Source organism: Nelusetta ayraudi, unplaced genomic scaffold (assembly GCF_046127955.1).
Source record: "Nelusetta ayraudi isolate G7.1 ecotype Tasmania unplaced genomic scaffold, CSIRO-AGI_Nayr_v1 ptg000017l, whole genome shotgun sequence".
Taxonomy (NCBI): domain Eukaryota; kingdom Metazoa; phylum Chordata; class Actinopteri; order Tetraodontiformes; family Monacanthidae; genus Nelusetta; species Nelusetta ayraudi.
The window spans coordinates 10,219,054-10,237,712 of NW_027466067.1; the positions used below are offsets into that span (position 1 = coordinate 10,219,054).

An 18,659-nucleotide genomic window follows, 5' to 3' on the forward strand; every position below is an offset into this window, starting at 1 on the left:
AATTCTCATTATATAGTTAATGTCTTTGAATAAAAGTAGGCAGTACCGAGCATTAACTAAATGTGGTTATTTTGGCACAATTGATAATGATATCAACCTATACTGCTAAAGATGTGACAAACTCTCAGATGGTTTAACAGAAGAAATTTAAATTCTCTGGTCAATCAAAGATTTCTTGAATTAATATCATGTCTCCCTGGGGGTTAAGAGGACGTTTGCCTGTCTTTAATTGTTGCCTTATTAAAGTCACAATTAAAGACAGAAACGGGGGTGGGGGGGGTGAATGAGTCAAATTTTGATTTCCAAAAACTGCAAAGCAGTTATTAAAAGAAGAAGAAGAAGAAGAAGAAGAAGAAGAAGAACTTTCAAAAAAAAAAAATCAAATTCAATAATATGATGAATATCTGAGGGCAACCACACATGGAGACACTCGGAGCAACTCCCGGTGGGTAATTTGATGCCTGTGTTGTGCGGGCCCGGGACTACTGGGCGGCTGCGCTGACAGGAGGGGAGGGGAGAAGAAGCTGCAGCAAGCGGCTTCAGCAGCAGCTTAACCGCAGACCTCCGCTGCAAACAGACCTGTCCGCTTGACTCCGGCACGACGCCAACCACCGGGGCTGACCGAGGCACCGCAAGCGTAACTTTCGGGGACGACGAGCGCCGACCTTCGTGAGAGCAGAAAAACGGACGGACTGACGGACGGACGGACGGACGAACAGCGCCGGGCTGTGTCTGTGCTGAGAGCGCCAGCAGCAGCAGCAGCAGCAGCAGCAGCAGCAGCGATCAGGTCAGTCACCTCCCGCCGCGGATTAACTGTTGGCCGGCGAGGCTGCGAGCTGCCGCCGCTCGGCTGTCAAAATTCACTATCACGATCAACAGCAAAGCAAAACTAGCAGTAAAGCTAACTGTATGAATACACTTAAAATAAAATAAAATAAAATAAAACATAAAAATAAAATAAGTAAAATCGGCAAGTACAAATCTCCACGGAAGATTTCGACTCATCTCATCCAATCAAGTGAAGTCGTGGCTGTTGAGATTGACCGGAGGTGGGCAACTCCGGCGAGTCCAGGGGCGAATATAGATGCTGATGTGTGGGGGGAGGGGGGGAGGGGGGTTCTGAGGGGTGGTGATGCGGTCAGAGGGCTGGCTCTCAGTCAGGTGTCGCTCCTCAGTGTGCGTGCTGGCCGCACAGTGACAGTCTGACATGCAAACGGCAGGCAGCGACTCTAACCCTCCCAGTGATCACAGCTTCCCAGGTGAGTCTTCGCCCACCAGCCAACACCGTCCCAGGTCAGCCTCTGACGGTCTGCCGCACTCCACACCGATCAACACTGCTTGGGACAATAATCCATTTTTTTATTATTTGTTTTTTATTTAGTATATTATTACATATTCTTTGCAGTCATTCCACATGTCCAATTCTCGGTGTCATGTGAGGGCTGTTTAGATATTGCACAACCCTTTGCAGCCAGTTCTGTCTTTTTCTTTTTTTTCTTCTTCTTTTTTTCGAGCCGCCTGCAAAGTGTTGGGCCATGACTCAGCAAATGGGGGACGCAAGAGTAGTTTCACTGGCAGCTGATGTAAGCTCCTAATGATGGTCGTATTGTTCCAGGGTTAAAAAAAAAAAAAAAAAAGATTATTTGACGGTCAACTTGCAAAACTTGCCGTTTGTGCTGTGAGTGTTATAATGTTACTGCAGACCGGTGAAAGTAGAGAGGGGGAAGGTGGAGGCAATACCACTTGGTGATGTTTGTGATTAATTTGTGATTTTAAGGTTGTTGTTGTTGTTTTTTAAATCTTGTGTAAAATATTCACTCTTCAAACTCTTTAATGAATTGAAGGTTTTTAGACGACACAATCCAAACCCAGTGATGACAAGTTCATTGAAGTGAGCAGACAACACATGGATATATAAACTAGTAGATTTTCACCTGCTCGGCAAAGAAAGCAAAGCAGTTAACACGACAAGCATCGGTGTTCTGTTTGTTTGGACTGCTAACATCTGAATTGTCCGTTGCTGTTGAGAAATCAACAGCTGTTGAAAACGAAGCCCGTCCAACCACAGTGATGCAAATAAATACCGAAGATAAGAAGAAATTTGTGGGAGGAGATCGCCAGTTTCCACATGCATTAAATTTACCACAATATTGTAATTTAGGGAAATTGGGGGTGGGGGGGTTGGGGCGGACAAAACAACACAACAATCTAGAATACACATTCGGATCCTTATAACAGAGCAGTCAAGTGAGGCAGGTTTTTATTGTAAACATGCCCTTAGAAGAAAACAGAGATTTGTCAATTTCAGCATGTTCAGGGAGGCAAAGTGTTTCTGAATTAAAGGGGTATTTCACTGTCAAACCCCTTTTGGCAAATTGTTGTGTTTTTTGGGGGGCTTGTGTGAACACTGCAGGGAGTTTTCAAACGGCTTGCTTTTGTATTTAGATATTGATGACAGACGTTAGACACAGATAGATGTAAGACTTACTTTTAAAACACGTCCATGCGGCTCTTGAGAAATGAAGCCCTCCCAATGCCCGAGAGGTCGGGGCATTTTTCAATAAGTTTGATTAGTAATTACCCCATAAATGTCAATATTCACTTTTAATAAATAAACCAAATAGTTATGCAACCTATCGACTTCATTCAAACTGCATGTGATACTAAGTGTTACTAACTATTGCTACTTTTTGGGGGGCTTTTTTCATTTTTTGAGCACCTTTTGAAGGTGTGTGTATTTATTGCTTGTTGATGGAAAAATCCTGAAATGAATTTACACCCATTGGGTAAAGTCCTGCCAAAATCACTTGAAGACGTGTGCATATTGTAATCTTGCTTTAAGTCTGGATTCATGGAACGAATCGCCAATCTGAATTATTCCTTATCACATTATATAATTAGTTCCTAAAGAGTGGTAGTAGTAAACGCTCCTGTCTGGCTGATGGCAACGGACTGGACTTTGCTCTCTTGCCATAAATGAAAGGAGTGTCTCAGATACCGTGCCGTGTTTATGTTGTCGCTCACATGTTCCCAAAGCGGCGTTTAGCCCTCTGCAGGCAACACACTCGATTGTTTTGACTTTGCAGAAGGAAAATAATCATTTATTTATTTTTCTTATTTAACAACAAAAACAAAGCAGGAATTTTCTCTGTGTGTTTTTTTATTTATTTATTTATTTTTGCTAATTCTGGAAGGAGCCGGTCTTGTAACACTTTGCTGCAGCTTTAAAAAGTTACGTATGAAACTTGTGGAAAGTCAACATCTACAGTATATTAAATAACAGAATGTGATGTGCGGCTGATCTCATACAGAAAGAAAAAGACATAAAGGCAGTGGGGGCTTATTGCAGCTTTTTATTGCTTTTCTTTATCAAAGTCCATTTTTTTTTATTTGATTTGATAAAACAATGATTTAACTGAGAAGCTCTGGCATTGGACGTCCGTCCCATCTCACCTGTCAGCTATACTTATTTCTTACACCTTAGACTTCATCACTTACCAATGTTGAGGAGCCTCTTTTGAAATCGTGCAACAATTAATAATAACTAACACCTCATCAGAATTTCAAATGAAGATCAAGATAAGCACAGGGCCCATCTGGTTTTTATCCAAATTTGAGGTTTATCACGCCATTAAAGACTATCATTGATACTGGAAAATGTGACTGCTGTGTGTGTGTGTGTGTGTGTGTGTGTGTGTGTGTGTGTGTGTGTGTGTGTGCGCGCGCGCGCGTGCGCGTGTGTGCGTGTGTGTGTGTGTGCAGAATGATGACAGAGCTTCTGTACATATTTTCCTTCTCTGAAGGACACCGAACAGAACTGGGGTGAGGCAATCTGACAATCTTGGATTAAGACTCAGCTTTCCTGAGACGTCTTGTGTCAAACAGAGAACAATTACGGCAGTTGTCCAAACTCTCCTCCAGCGAAGGCTCAATCCACCAATCTCACAGCAGCAACTCGGTGCATTTAGACACGTAAAAGTGGTTCAAAGCGAGCATCTAGAGTCGGGAAGAAAGGGGATTGACGTGACTTTGAATGTGGCGAACGTTGGTTGCTATTGCCAGACGGGATTGTCTGAGTGTCTCATAAACTGCTGGTCCACAAACATTTTCCACGACATCACATCCATCTCAAGATTTTGCAGAGAATTGACCCAAAAAGGGAAAATATCCCGTGATGTGCGTTTGAGCGGAGGAAAATGCATCCTTGATGTGAGGCGAATGACTCACTCACCGGTCACCTTGTTTGATAAGCGGTACCAGCATGGTGCACCTAATAAAGTGTTCAATGAGTCCACTTTGCTAGCAGGAGGGCTAAGCTTGATTGCCTGTTTATTATTGCTGTAAAATAACTCCAGTGGAGGCGAGTGAATCGACCTGTCGCTGACGGCTGGTGGAAATGACATCACTGTTTTCAGTGTCGTCGACCTGTGAGGGGTCTGTCTTATCGTCGGAGGTTTTGACAACTGCGATTGTGCGGACGGAGCTGCTTCGTTCGAACTCAGACACGTCTCAAAGCCAGCAGTTCTCTTTTACAAATCAAGTTAATCTTGTTGACATTAACCAACCATAAAAAAATGACTGCGGATCTCCGTGTCACCCACCCAGCTGTATCGCTCCTCACTGTTTGTTTCAAGTCCCATTTTGCGTTCAGTGGTATTACCAGTGAGGCAGGTGAAGATTCATAGACCGCAGGAAATATGGTGCAACCAGTGGTGTGAGATACCTTTACGCACAGCAACCACACAGCAACCGCACAGCAACCGCACAGCAACCGCACATCAGGCCAGTCAACGACGCCTATTGGCAAAACTGATCTGCCCTTTTCATGCGGTGGTCAGTTATAAATAGATGGGTGAAAAAGGTTTTGCAGAACGAAACAAAAGCTTTGGAAATATGTTCCTGTTTCATTTCCAACCTCCTTCTGCAATTCGAACATCGTAGTGCCATTTTAAAATGGGGGGGGGGGGGGGGGGCGTCATGTGAAATCAGACCCGAACTACTGTCCACCTCCTCTGAACCCACGGAGAACGAATCACTCGCCTCTTCCGTCCGACGAGTGACACAAAAGTTCGTTACGACACTCGGCCGGCGTCCATTACTACCTGCAGTGGCGGAGCGCCACTGGCACACGTCGCTCTCTTTTCCCACACATTTGTACGCATGTGAAAGAGTGCGTGGGTGAGAGCGATGTGTTTTCGACTCCACCTGACAACGTTGCTGTTAGAACAGGACCCTGGGCAAGCGAAATCTCACGTTGATAAAGTCGAAAAGATAAATCACCGGTCGGTCCGCAGTGCTTCCAGTGAAGGTGTTCCGTCTGGGCAAAGATTACCCTCGCCGGCCACTTTATTAGCTGCACCTCCTGAGCACCACGTACCCAATAAAGTACAATAAAAGCGCAGTTTATTTTGCTACAAAAAAGTGCTGAATCATGCTCCTCATGATGCCTCGCGATGGCGTCGTTCAAATTGGGAAGAATGCGGGAGAACATTCCAAGGTGGTTGTTCCCTCAACCCTCATCCAGGCGATTTTCCTGGAAATTATTTTGGTCTGTGTGTGCGTGTTCTTAAACCATTCCCGGCACGAGTGTTTACTGTACGTTCTGTCACGGGTTGTTTTCTGATTGTCCGGCCCAACGGACGGCAGCATACTCCCCGTCTCTTCCTCCGCGCTTCGGGGAACAGGGCACGACCCCTCCCTCAGAGTGGTACCTCTCCCTCTTCCTACTGGTCTCCCCTCCTCTCACTCCCCGGCGCTGTCAAAACACAATGGCAGCAAACATATGACATCCCAGGACCCCTGCGCCTCCCCCTTCACTCCCAATGCGGGAGTCAGCTCGGGTGTGACTGACCCGAGGTGACGGTTCTGCTCCTCTCTGCCATCCCGCTCCTCTCGGCAACCTTCACGGCCACACGGCTGTGATGCAACGCCACTCACATTGTAGAGGTGTGTGTTTGTAGCCCAGCCTGTGTGTTTTTTTTTCGGACGGAGACGGATTTTGATTTTGCTATAAATGGAGGGAGTGGCCCCAGAGTTGTGTTTTGTTCTAGCACACACTCATCTTTCAGTGTGACAACACGGCAAAGAGGCCCTGACAGCCTGCAAGACTCCTCCTCCCCCCCCCCCCCCCCCTTCTTATCGAGCCGAGGCGCCTCTCCAGCCTCAAGAGAGCCATCAACCATTAACTCATAACTATTTAAAAGCAAACCTCGGACGGTTGATGTCCACACGTGTTGTTAAAACTCATTTCCAAAGGGGCGGCGAATGAGACACGCACACGCACACATTTCTCAGGATATTAAGCGCTTGTTGTCGTAACTATTGAGAATGAAACATATTTACATTCCACGGAGAGCTGCTCATTGAGCTGCGTTCTCATGCAAAGAGTGTGTGTGTTTGTGTGTGTGAGTATGTGTGTAAATCTGGCAACGTCAGCTCCCCCATCACAATGGATAATTAAACGATGTGACGGAGATCAAACGCTGGGGGCCCCGATTGAATGGCTAGATTAGCCTCTTTTGTTTACACGCAAGTCGTGTTGAGCGTGTTATAGCTAAAACATAACCTGGCCACCCGGCCCGTCTGTGTTCGCTCCAGGCAACCGTCGTAAAGGGACCATGGCTGGTGTGAAAAAAAATCTTCTGCAAACCATTTCAAGCCAGTGACCAGATGACAGGCTTAAAGTCTTAAAGTTCACAGATTTGTTTTAATCCAGGACTAAAACAGTCCCATTCTGTCACTGTTAAACTGACGCACCAGTTGAAATGTTTCACACGTCAACAAAAAAGTCGTCTAACAGTCATGAAAATTCCAGCAGATCGGTACTGAGAGCAGCCCGTCTCATTCTGATACACTCTGTGAACTTCAGCAAGTCGTCTTCGCCACGTCAGGTGACCAGTTCACTTTAGTCTGAAAGAGTCGTTAGATGCGACGCTGAGCTGTTGAGAAAAAAGTAAAGCAAACCTGAGGGTGATTGGGCGAACTTTGTGAATGGAATGCGTGTGTGTATCTCGGCATTGGGACGTGCCGTCTAACCTTTTAATGCAGAGATGTTTTTTTCCATTTCTGATAGAGATAAGCACCACTGAGGCATTTACACAGTGTGTTTACATGCTGCTGCAGCAGCTTCCTGTTATTTCACCAGTAACAGAGTAACGTCTTGTCTTCCTCTGCAAGTGATGCTTATTGGTCTTGTCGTTTTCTGACCAGCTGAAGAAAAAAAAAAGTTCAATTGAGAGCTTTACAAGATGGATAACTCAGCTGTCCAGCTGCTTTGTAAAGTCATTGTAATGGAGGACAGGAACTTTAATAAATATGAATAAATGTCAATGTTTTAATGGCGCGCCACTGCGCTCTCGTCCCGTCACCACCACTTAAAAACAACCCCAAAACACGCGCCCGACCTATTTTGCTTGCAAAACCACCGATGGCAAACTGAGGGCAGTTCTTGTGAAAACACTGTTGTGTGGCTAACAGAACATGTCTGTGTCTCATACAGAAACGCATATTCCATTTCTTCAAAAAAAAAAGAGAACGTTACGGTTGATGAATCATATCTGAGGGTCGGGCCGCTGTCTGCGGTTTATCAGGTACATTTTGAACCCGTACCTGAGGTTTGCCTTTTTGTTTCACCTACGGTGCCTCCCGCGCCGTTGCCAGTGGGTGGTCACAGCCGGAGCAGACACGCCGCGTGTGCCCTCGTGTCAACTCTTACACGTCCTCAAAGCAGGGAGCGATTGTCTTTGAACACTTGACATCTATGATGATCTCATTCCGTGTAGTGATGACGCATTAAGTATGTATGAGTCAGCTCATCCAGGCCGTGACCTCACGCCTCATCTCAATGTCAGTGGCTGTTTTCATTCTTCTCAAACGATCCGTCTAATCTTGGAAAGAAAAGGTGCAGGGTTTCTAGTCCAGTTCCTCAAGTGATCAGTGATCACCTGATGTTACAGCTGAAGCTGAACAAGGGTGGCAGAAATAATTATAATCTATTCACGAATCAATCACTGTTGTACTTCATTTTAAGTTTAAAGTCCCCTTTGCTTCTTTGTGCTTGTGCTCACAGAAATATCATCTTGCCCCTGAACTCTTTGTTTGGGATTATGTCAAATTTCCCCACGGAGTTTAAAAAATAATGTCAAACTTTGAAGTGGATTATGATACTGTATTATAAACAGTCATTAAACAGGATCCAGTAATAAACTTAGTCCAGTATTTAAAAGTTGTGTTGAATTTCACTGTGCGGTACCGTTAGCCAAACAAACCGCAGCAGACCCAACGAGAGATTCTGCCAAATATGAAAATCTTGTGCTATCGTTTAGGATACATCTGTAACTTCCATGAAGTCCTCCAGAGACCCTTAGAGTCTCATCTTAACATTAAATACGGCTAACATTCAACATAACAACACACATTCTTAAGAATGTTAAGGAAAGATATTAAATATGTTTTGCTCTAATATCACATTAAAATATTCAAAAGATCAACCATAACTATTTTTAAAGTATCATATTTTCCAGATTGAAAAGATCAACATCTTTTTCCTTGTATTTCTTTGAGCGATGATGCGTCTCCATAAAACCCTTTTAATGCCCGCTAAGAAGTAAATAACTTCCTCTAACTAGCAATAAAGTTTTCTATGCTGGTTTGAAGTGGTTTTGGTCTTTTTTCATCGTGAAAGAAGTGGAATGAACTCTTGACGTAGCAAACGTTCACTAACGTCACGGTTGAGCTGCATTGAATTAAAATGGCTTGTCATGGTCAAATAGCAGTGTTCCTCATCGTTTGACCTAGACCGGTAATGACAATTTAGCCGGTTCTTGACTGGAATTCCCAAAAATCCTCTCTCCATTGTGTTTCTGGTTCTGTTGAGCTGACGGGAAACATGGTGTCACATAGCACAGAGACTTTCCATTACAAGGTGCTTCTGTAAACTTTGGAATTGGGAAAGTAAAGGTCGGCCCAAAAGCAACTGTTTATTTGTATTTATATTGGCTTGAGGTGATATTTTGAGCAATTACTGAAAGTCGTAAAAAAAAAAAAAAAAAAAAAAAAAAAACGACTTTTCCAGCCTTTACAAGTCACATGACACAAATCAGAGCTGCTAGCTCGGATTTGAAACGGCAGAGAAATGTCGCCGTCCATCCAAATTTCCAAGGAGAAATGAAATAGAGGACATTCCAGAAACTGTGACTGCTTATGCGCTTCAAAATAACAGAAAACTTACTTGGTAGTTTGGTGAGGGCGATTGCAGCTGTTGCGGTGGAAATAAAGTTGATAACATCCATAGTCATGTGCCTTGGGATGAGTATACGTGAGCGGAGAAAACACTTGCGGTGCAACATCACTCAGTGGAAAGACAGTCATTTCGCAATCATCCTGTTCAATGTGGTTTGATTACACGTTTTGAAATACTCCTCAGGTTTTTCACAAATCTGTGAAGGAAACCTGGTGGCTGTCGGCGGTTCCTGTCAGAGTTTACCAGACCGAGAGTCTCACATCTACGCTTCTCCAGTTTGGCCACACATTCGTCTTTTCTGTGGATTTCTGTTTCGAAAGAAAAGCGGGAGAGGAAGGGAACGTCTGTCTTTTATCGAAGGCTTCCCACTTTTGTCGCTGTTCTTTTTTAATGTGGATGCCTCGTTTTTTTAACAGGTTCCCCTTGGGGCACCTGTCTCCGCTAAACGGGGCACGATGGACTCTCACATTTTGGTTAAAAAAAGGTTTTAAACCTTTTTTTCTCTCTCAAACGGATGTGCGCCGCGTCGAGGCAGAAGTGAGCGTCGCCCCTGTCACGACTCTGAGTGACTGAACAGGGGGAGAGAAGTGCAACTGGGGAGGCATGAGGAGGTCGCCTGTCAGAGTGAAGCAACAGGAAATCATCTGCACTTCATGTCTGCCACCTTACACACACACATGCACGCACGCACTCTCACGCGCACTCAACATGTTCAAAAAACAAACCTTCAATGCAAAATTCAATGGCGCAGTTCTGACATTAGAAATACTAACACACAAGAATGTATTGATTAGCGGCATAAAGAAATATACCTCCCTCTCCCCCCGCCTCCTTCCCTAACCCACACCCACACACACACGCACACGTGCACGCGCGCAGAGATAGAGAGACCACATGATACTTAGCTGTCTGAACTTCTGCTGAGCCCAGACTCTGTCAGGCTGCGAAAATGTGTGTATGTAGTTCCCTTTCTATTGGTCATCACTTCCTGAGGAAAGCAGGGTCACACACACACACACACACACACACACGCACACACGCAGATGCACTCAGTAACTCTGCAGTCTCTTCTGCCGCTGCTGCCCAACTTGGTCAGTGAGCCACTGAAACTGGACTGAAAGAGGCGCATCAGGGTGAGTGTCACCAGCCGTGTGTTTGTGTGTGTGTGTGTGGGTGTGAGAGTCATACAGAACTTTCTTAGAATCACTCATTGGACGGTTCAGCGTGGAGGTCAGTCTACTGCCACATCTGATAATGAGCACATTTCTGTGTTTGCAACAGGAGTCGGTTTCTACTTTAAGCCTGTGGTGAGCGCCAATCACCTCTGATCATCAGGACACTGGAGGTTCACCACTTTGTCTGACATGCGCCTTGCCCTTATCTTTTCTTACCAAACTCATTGCCCTGCCACTAAGGCTAACAATCATAAAGGGGGGAAATGTGATTTTATCCGAAATTTCATCGAAATGGAATTTCATCAGAACAAAACCTCGGAAAACGCTTCCAATAGCATGAAACACGCGACAAATACATGCTAATGTTAGCTAAAACAATGCTGGATATAACCGACAAAACCCCAAATCCTAAGAGTAAAATTCCATTCCCAAAAACTACCATGTTGTGTTTCCAAGGGGACAACCATCAGTGACGGACCTGTGTCCAACACTGCGTAAGTGCTTTAGTTTTATTTTAACTGGCTTTGTAGGAATAGAACTTCACAAAAGGAATTGTGTGGTAACAGAACAGGGGTTACATCCATCATAACTTTAGCCAATGTTAGCATGCGAGGCTCATTGACTCAACATTTACACTTTTGCAGCATTATATACTGATATCCTCTCTCTCCATTTTCCTTTCTCGATCAGCCGATATTTGCTGCTTCACAAACGAGCCTCGTGAAGAGAGGCACGCGGACGCAAGACCTCTTTGTTTTGGTGTGCGTGCTGTGCTCAGCTGCGCTCTTTTAGCACCGAGAAATTGTTTATTGTCCTTTTAAGTGAAAAACGGTCGACGCTTGTTAGTTACGAAGCAAGATCTGAGTTGGAAGTAAAAAACTGAGACGGCGACGAGCAAATGAACGTCAGCTAAAATAATCACAGGAAACTCTTTCTGAAACGCTGGGGGGGGGGAATCATCTTCTCTTCAAATAGTGCCAGTTTGGAAGAACTGCTGCCTCCCCCGCTGTCTGACCTCAGGTTCACCTGATTTGTATCAGCACTTCACTTTCCTACAGCCCTGGAAGTTGAAATCAGACTGAAATCAGAGGCGGACCATCTTGCCGCCGCAGCTTTTAGTCAGAACCTTGACAGGCAGACTCAGATTGTGGTTTTGTCATCTCCCACACTGCCAGGCTTTGAGGTAGGATGAGTAAGTCAGCCAGGTTGTTCACAGGGCGCCAGGACACTTTCTAGTTTCCGTTGAGGAAACAACGCGCCCTTGGTTTTCCATCAATTGTCCTGTGCAGGTGCGGCACCAAGGGAAATAAAAAGTCTGATTATTTCTCAGTTTTGGATGGAACTTTTGTCTTTGTTTTTTTTTTTTAATCATAAATTCTATCTGAAAAACTAGCTCTTGTCTCAAATGCGCAGTGTAGCTCCCTAAGAAATAAAATGCTAAAAAAAAAAAAATCAACCCTCCTCAAAACCATGTGTGCTCCAGTTTACACCCAGTAGAAGCTTACAACGAGAATGTTTGAAAAACTAGGTCCCTTGTCCTCAAGCCACCTATCTTTCAAAATCTAAACTGTCTCTTTTGATTTTTTTTTTTTTTTTTTTTTTTGGGAGGGGGTTTTGGGTCTGCCGCATTTTACTCACAATCTCCACGGCAGGTGCTGCTTTACTTGAAGAGGTCAGGAAGTCACGTAGCTCTGAGTGATCGCGCTTGTCAGTCCTTTGACTCTGTGCTGCGCATGCACATGAAGACACAAGCTGGTCAGCTGTGATTGTCATTAAGGCTTGCTGATTAAGCTTTGATTTTTAGTAATTATTTGCTATTTAATAAATGTAATGATTTGTTTATAATTCTAATAATATTTTGTCTAAACAATTTAACTAATTATTTTGACTGGATAGAACCAAGGAAACTTGTTTGTTTGACTTAATTAATTAAACAAACGTTTGCGTTTGCCTCTTTGCTAGAGGGTATGTATTTATCCAAAGCTGCGCCTTATCACTCATTATGACACCGCTAATACGATGTGGTTTTGTTTTTGGTTTCTTCATTTTAATATGGTAACGCAACTATGTCTTTTTAGTGTGACAGCGGTGGCACGCGCGCTTTCTCCAACAAGGTGCGTTCAAGACGAAACCCAGGAATGTGAGCACTGCAGGTCTGGCTGTTAGAGTGGGAGCTTAGTTTTTCTTTTATCCCAGCAGAATAGATAAGAGCCTCAGTGCCCCTGAATGCAGCAGGGCAGGTTCCTTCTCCTTTGTTAGGCTTCTGCACTGACTCCCTTCCTAAAAACACTCTTAGCGTTGTGCCTTTTCTCTTTGTTTGGCTGATTACTGTGTAGGTGTGTGAGGCAGCCTTCTACACCCTTAGAAAATATGACAATGATGCCGGTGGATTTTTTTTTTTTTTTTTTCCAAAGTATTTTTATCATTTCAGCAAATTTGTCTCCTTGTTTAGAAAAAAATAATATATTTTTTCTTATTTAAAAAGCCTCTTGTTTTGGATATTTTTTTAAATGTTTTATAAATGTTCTGATGATAATTGCAAATTGATTATAATGCAGCCTTCCAGGGCAGTGCTGCCCTTAGCTTAGCCAGCTAGCTATGACTCTGAGAAACGTCTTTTTCCCGTACAAAGCGACCTGAAATAAAAAGTAATTTAGACGCAGACATCAGTGGCGCTTGCCGTTAACGTTGGCCCGCACACTCACTCACAGGCCTGGCTTGCCATGACAGTAGCCCGCCGGACCTGCCTGCCAGATTGCCGTTGGGCCTCCTCTTGTTATTATGTCACGTCTGAGGCAACGGCTAATAGAAAGCTGCGCTCACAACGGCGAGACAAGCTGTGGCATGAGGAAATCGGAGAAGTGGCACGCCTGTCACGCCTGTGCTCGCTGCGCTCACACACACACACACACACACACACACACACACACACACCTTTACAAACACGAGATGCACTGCTAAAGTCTAACTAATCATCTGTCACCTATTATAACGTCTGACAGGTTGTTTGACTGCCGAGCGCCGACGACTGATACAGACATGTACGAGATCAGCGGGTTGGTTGGTTTTTTTTCACTCTCAAAAGAGAGTGCAAACTTGTTTTTAAAAGACGTCGGTGTCACCAGCGCCGACCCGTGTGCACTTTGCTGGTCTCGAGCTAGAAAGCGAGCGCAACACAACACAACAAGACAAAACAAAGCACTTGTGTGCCAGATCCCACTGATGCGTGGCTACCACAAAGTCGAGCCAGTGTGTTTTCCTACAATCTATATCGACAGATCTCAAAACGACAAATAACTTTGGACGGGATACAGACCAAACTCAACCTTAAAACTACACTTTTGTAAATTTCTATTTTCTGTCTTCGGTATTTCCATTAGCTGCCATCTTGCTCCAACACATTTCTAAGGAAGTCGGCGTGGACAATCCAATCTGCCTTATAGTGTGTTTCGTACTTAGGGTGAACACTCATGTCCTTAAATAAACCAGCGGAGAAGAATGTGGATAAGGTATCCAGGTTTGGGTGCACAGGCCACCGTAGCTCTCTGGCAAGTTCAGGAGGGGAGGAGGAGAGAGAGTGAAAGACGCTGCAAACTTAAATGTAACCAGTGGAGCTTGTGTGCGCATTTAGTTTTCCAGGCACTCTGGCCAGTCACTCAGATGCATTTAAAAAAAAACAAAAAAAAAAAACGATTCTCTTTGGTGACTGACTCACATGATCTCGAGTGAACAAAAATAATCGACTTTCCCGTCACAGGTTAGCACTGTAACCTCACAATGTGAAAGGTTGTAGGTTCCATTCCGAGCTTCTCTGTGGAGACACTGTGTGGGTTCTCTTCGAGTACACGCCGACTTCCTGCCACAGTTCTATTCTATATTGTACCTGGCTGTGAATGTGAGCGTGGGCGGTTGTTTGATGTGCTTTGACCTTGAAAAACTGGCAACTTGTCCAGGGTGAAAGCCTGCCCTCAACCCCAAGACAGCAGGTTTCGACCGCAACGAACCCCACGAAAAGCTGAGATAGATGGGGGTATGGAAGTTTTTTGTCCTTTAAAGTTACCCAAATACTTAAATTGGTTATTTGAAACTTTGAATTTGGGGTAAAACACAATGATTTTATTATTGTAACGTTGCTTTTGCTTTATTACTTTTTTGTTACTTTTTTCTTTCTTTTTGTAAATGTGCATGACTGAAATTTCAAATTCAGAGATGTTATTTTTTTTTTCTTCAAGCAGACTAGAAACTTTTCTCATATCCATCACTTGATCTCGTTCGCACAATTAATTAAATGTCAGCGTCTATTGAACCAGATTTTTTCGTGGTCACTTGATGACTTGATGCCAACCAGGACACAAGGACCGCTCCCCCACCACCCATATCTATTTTGGGTTTGAAAAAGCTGGCCACTGGCCAACTATGGGGAAAATAACAAGGTTTCTTTGGTTATTAATAGTCAGCATCTTCCCCTGCAGCAGGATCCAAGAAGCTGTAGGCTGCACACACACAAGCACACACATTCTGCCTTGCTTGGAAACAATGTCAGTGTGAATTTTAAGTGGATCCCTCGCTGAATTTCTTTGTCACAAGTAAAAAAAAAAAAAATTAAAAAAAAAGGAAACAATAAGCATTATAGAAAGAGGATGTTTGCTCTGCGGGGATGTTTTCCAGGTAATTTGGAACCATTTCAAGTCATTTCTATACCTGGTCAATATGGTGCCATCTCGTTCCGCATTGTTATTTTAGCTTTTTCCTGTTGCATAATGAATATTCTCTTTGTTACATGTTTCTTTGTCGAATCAGGCACTCGAGGTTGATTGCCGAGGGTTTATTTTAAGAATGGGGACAACTCTCAGGAGCTAATTTGGCCTGGGCAGCTGGTTTTGTGCACTTTTACTCAACTGATTATTTTTAAGCTGCTGATTATTTGTTGTTTCCTTTTTCTTTATTTTAAGCCACAGGTGGAACTAGGGCGTGTTTTTTCCCTCCCAATATAAAAAAGGAAAAGTGTCGGAAAAAATAGCTTGTAGTATGACAGCGGCATGTGATGTTGTTTCCATCGCAATATCTAAATGAGGAGCTGATTTGAACAACAACAACAACAAGACTTAGCTATTTTCCTTGATATGTATTTTTTTTAAATGGTATTATTTTACACAAAAACACACAGATTGAAAACAAATGCCTTATTTTTGTCATTTTATTGTCATGCTTAAAAGAACAATATATTTTCTGGAACAATTAGGCTCTCATAAATTGGAGACATTCACAAAATTTGACACCAAATGGCTAAAATCCAAAATATACACATTCATAGATCACTAACTAGTTACTCTGATCCACCTTGTGTACATTGTAGTACTAATGACCGGACTTTGGCCTTGTCTGCAGATTTCTCTCCTCTAATATCTGCTCTCTGTTAGATATTGGAATGACAAAAGAACAATCATTAATTTGTACCAATGCAGCGTGGAAGAGAAGTTAATACTGCTTGATAGGACTTATCTATTTGTCTGGAACACAAGATAGGGTGTTTCCCCAAATCCGCTGGAGTGGATTCGTCTTGTGTCTGGGAACAAAAAGCCCACAGAGAAAATTTGGAAAGGGAAAGGATATTCTCATTGGAAAAAAAAACAAAAACAAAAAGGAAGCTCATTGGACGAACCTTCTGTCTGCCGCGTTAAAAAGCAAAAAAAATCTGATTTTATTTCTGCCAGTGGAGTCATTGACTCACACTTGTGCGCTTCCTGTTGAAGCAAAAGGGCTAAACTCGACTGTAGAAGTAAATCCAAACCATATCTCCCACTAAGGAAATCATGTGGTGCCGCTCTGTGTTTTTCTTTAATAGTAAGAAAAAAGGTCCAGTTGTGAACAGCTGCCACTGTAATCTCTTTCGCATTAACCGTGATCCACTCCGTTTCATTACCACCAAACCCTTTCTCTTCGCTCCCACGTCTTTCCCATCTGAAGTTGCGGCTTTGGCTTCGAGCAGAAAGTGAATCAGATGAGGGCAGACACGTGGGATTGAATTCGTCGTCGATCCAACTCATTGCGAGATCACATAGCCGATCAAGAACAAATTCCTTCACAACGCAAGCTGGGACTCAGTCTTCACGTTGCCCTCCAATGACGGACGCCTGTGTGGTCACAATATGTTTTGCACTTCTCCTGGTGGGCATGTTGGAATCACAGCCCACCAGGCTTCCCCATATACACACACAATCGTAAGTTTGGCTGACTGATTTCTGCATTGAACTCCATTATAACCAGCTTCATGAAATACTCTACTGGAAACATTACTAGTGCAGGAAAATCAGTCAGGATGTGCTGAACATATTATGGGATGGCTTTGGCAGTTGTTGCCTTCGGTGTCTAATTGAATGTGATTTTAGAGAACGGATATCAAGTGTGCAGTATGCAGCCATCATTACAGAAGTTGAATGCTTTAAAATTGCTAAACAATGTAGCATTTCCGAAACAAAGCTTTGTATTACAGTGACTTAGTTGTGTGCGTTGATTCATAAAGAGTGAACAAAGCATCATGGTTTATATTTTAGCCGACTTTTAGTGTGTTTTTGCACACTTGAATTTCTCTCAGTCACTTTTGATTAGAGATTGGAAATGGTTCCCATACTTGTGCACTCACAAGGATTGCAGCACATTCAAGATCATTACTTCATAAAACTGGTCATAGTGGAGTTTAACGCTGAAATGAGTAGGTGACCCCAGACTGATGAAAGGTTGTGTATTCTTTTTTCAATGTCACTATTTTTCAGTCTGCTCTCTCTATCTTATCCCCACTTCGCCACTGTCTGGCCTCCGTCGCTCCTTCCCGTCCTCCTCTCGAGTTCCTTCTCCAGCCCTGTTTTCTCTTTTGGCAAGGCCATGTACGATCAACAAAAAGGATATTGCATCAACAGTGGCGTCACCACTCCTTCTCTCTCTCTCTCTCTCTCTCTCTCTCTCTCCCTCTCTCTCTCTTTCTCTCGTCTCTCCGCCTGGCTCTGCAGACATGGTGGACACCCAGCAGCTCCTAGCCTGGCCCGTCGGTTTCAGCCTGAACGCCGTGGAGCTGCCCGAGCTGGACAACGCCGTCCCCTCCTTCGACATGAAGCACCTGACGACGCTCGACTACGGCTCCATCTCCTCCTCCTCCGTCCAGTCCTCCATGTCCCCCTCTCTCGTCTCGTGCATCTCCCCCACCAGCGTGACCTACGTGCCCAGCCCGCCGCAGAGGGACGAGCACCTGACCAACATGGACTACACCAGCCTGAGCAGCTTCAGGACGGAGGAGCCCGTGATGCACAGTGAGTCCCGGGGTTCTGTGCGCGTTGCAGAGCAAGTGGCTGAAGTTTGTGCTCCTCTGCTACTCTCCAATCAATCAGTCAATCCACTTTTATTTGTATGTACGGCGGTAAATCACATCCAAAGGCGCCTTCAAGCGTTTCGCGCAGTCAGAAGAAAACCAACTGAACCCCCCCAAGAGCAAGCGAGGGGATACAATGGCCAGGGAAAACTGCCCAAGAAGAAGAAACCTAGAGCAGATCCAGACTCAAGAGGGCGCTCATCTGTTTGGGCCGGTTGGGGTGAAAAAGAAATATAAAAAATGGAGAGAGAGAAAGAGGGAGAGAGAGAGAGAGAAATAGGAGAAGTCAGAGTGGCAGAGTGGCAAGGTCAAAACCAAAGACATACAAAGTTCTCTTAATATAGATATAGATGTCTGTAAATGGATAATTAGAATGTAGAAATATAGGAAGACATGCATAAGAATATGACATATAGAAATATAAGAATGTGTATGTATAAAAAATAAATGCTGTAGCTAGACATCAAATTATTATCAAATTTAAATAGACTTAAAATGTACAATAGTGGGCTGCTTTATCCGCTGTCCACACACAATGTGTTCGCCATGACATATGATCCGCCGTTAAATTGCCCTTCACTCCCTTTGTGACGTCGCTTCCGCCTTCAGACTCGATCAAGCTGGAGCCGGAGTCGCCCCCGCAGTTCCCTGAAAGTCCGGTCTTCTTCAAGCACCACGACGACGGACCGGCGCCGCAGCTCAACATCGAGTGCCGCGTGTGCGGGGACAAAGCCTCTGGGTTTCACTACGGCGTTCACGCCTGCGAGGGCTGCAAGGTAAGGATGAACCATGGAGTCACTTTCAAGCATTTCCTCCGTCAGCCCGCAGCCCTGCGTTCACACAGTCATGGAACAAAAATGATGTATGTTTTAAGTTAAAA

General features: G+C 44.1%; 1 protein-coding gene across 1 annotated transcript in view; it reads left to right on the forward strand.

The window, feature by feature from the left end:
- The first annotated feature begins 1,119 nt into the window (after positions 1-1,119).
- The window catches only part of pparg (peroxisome proliferator-activated receptor gamma), a 28,542-nt gene continuing 11,002 nt past the window's right edge, over positions 1,120-18,659 (forward strand). Inside the window, exons 1-3 of the mRNA XM_076025352.1 lie at positions 1,120-1,259; positions 17,424-17,720; positions 18,389-18,555. Of these exons, the coding sequence (XP_075881467.1) occupies positions 1,208-1,259; positions 17,424-17,720; positions 18,389-18,555 (516 nt within the window). The 5' untranslated portion in view covers positions 1,120-1,207. The remainder of the gene's footprint in view (positions 1,260-17,423; positions 17,721-18,388; positions 18,556-18,659) is intronic.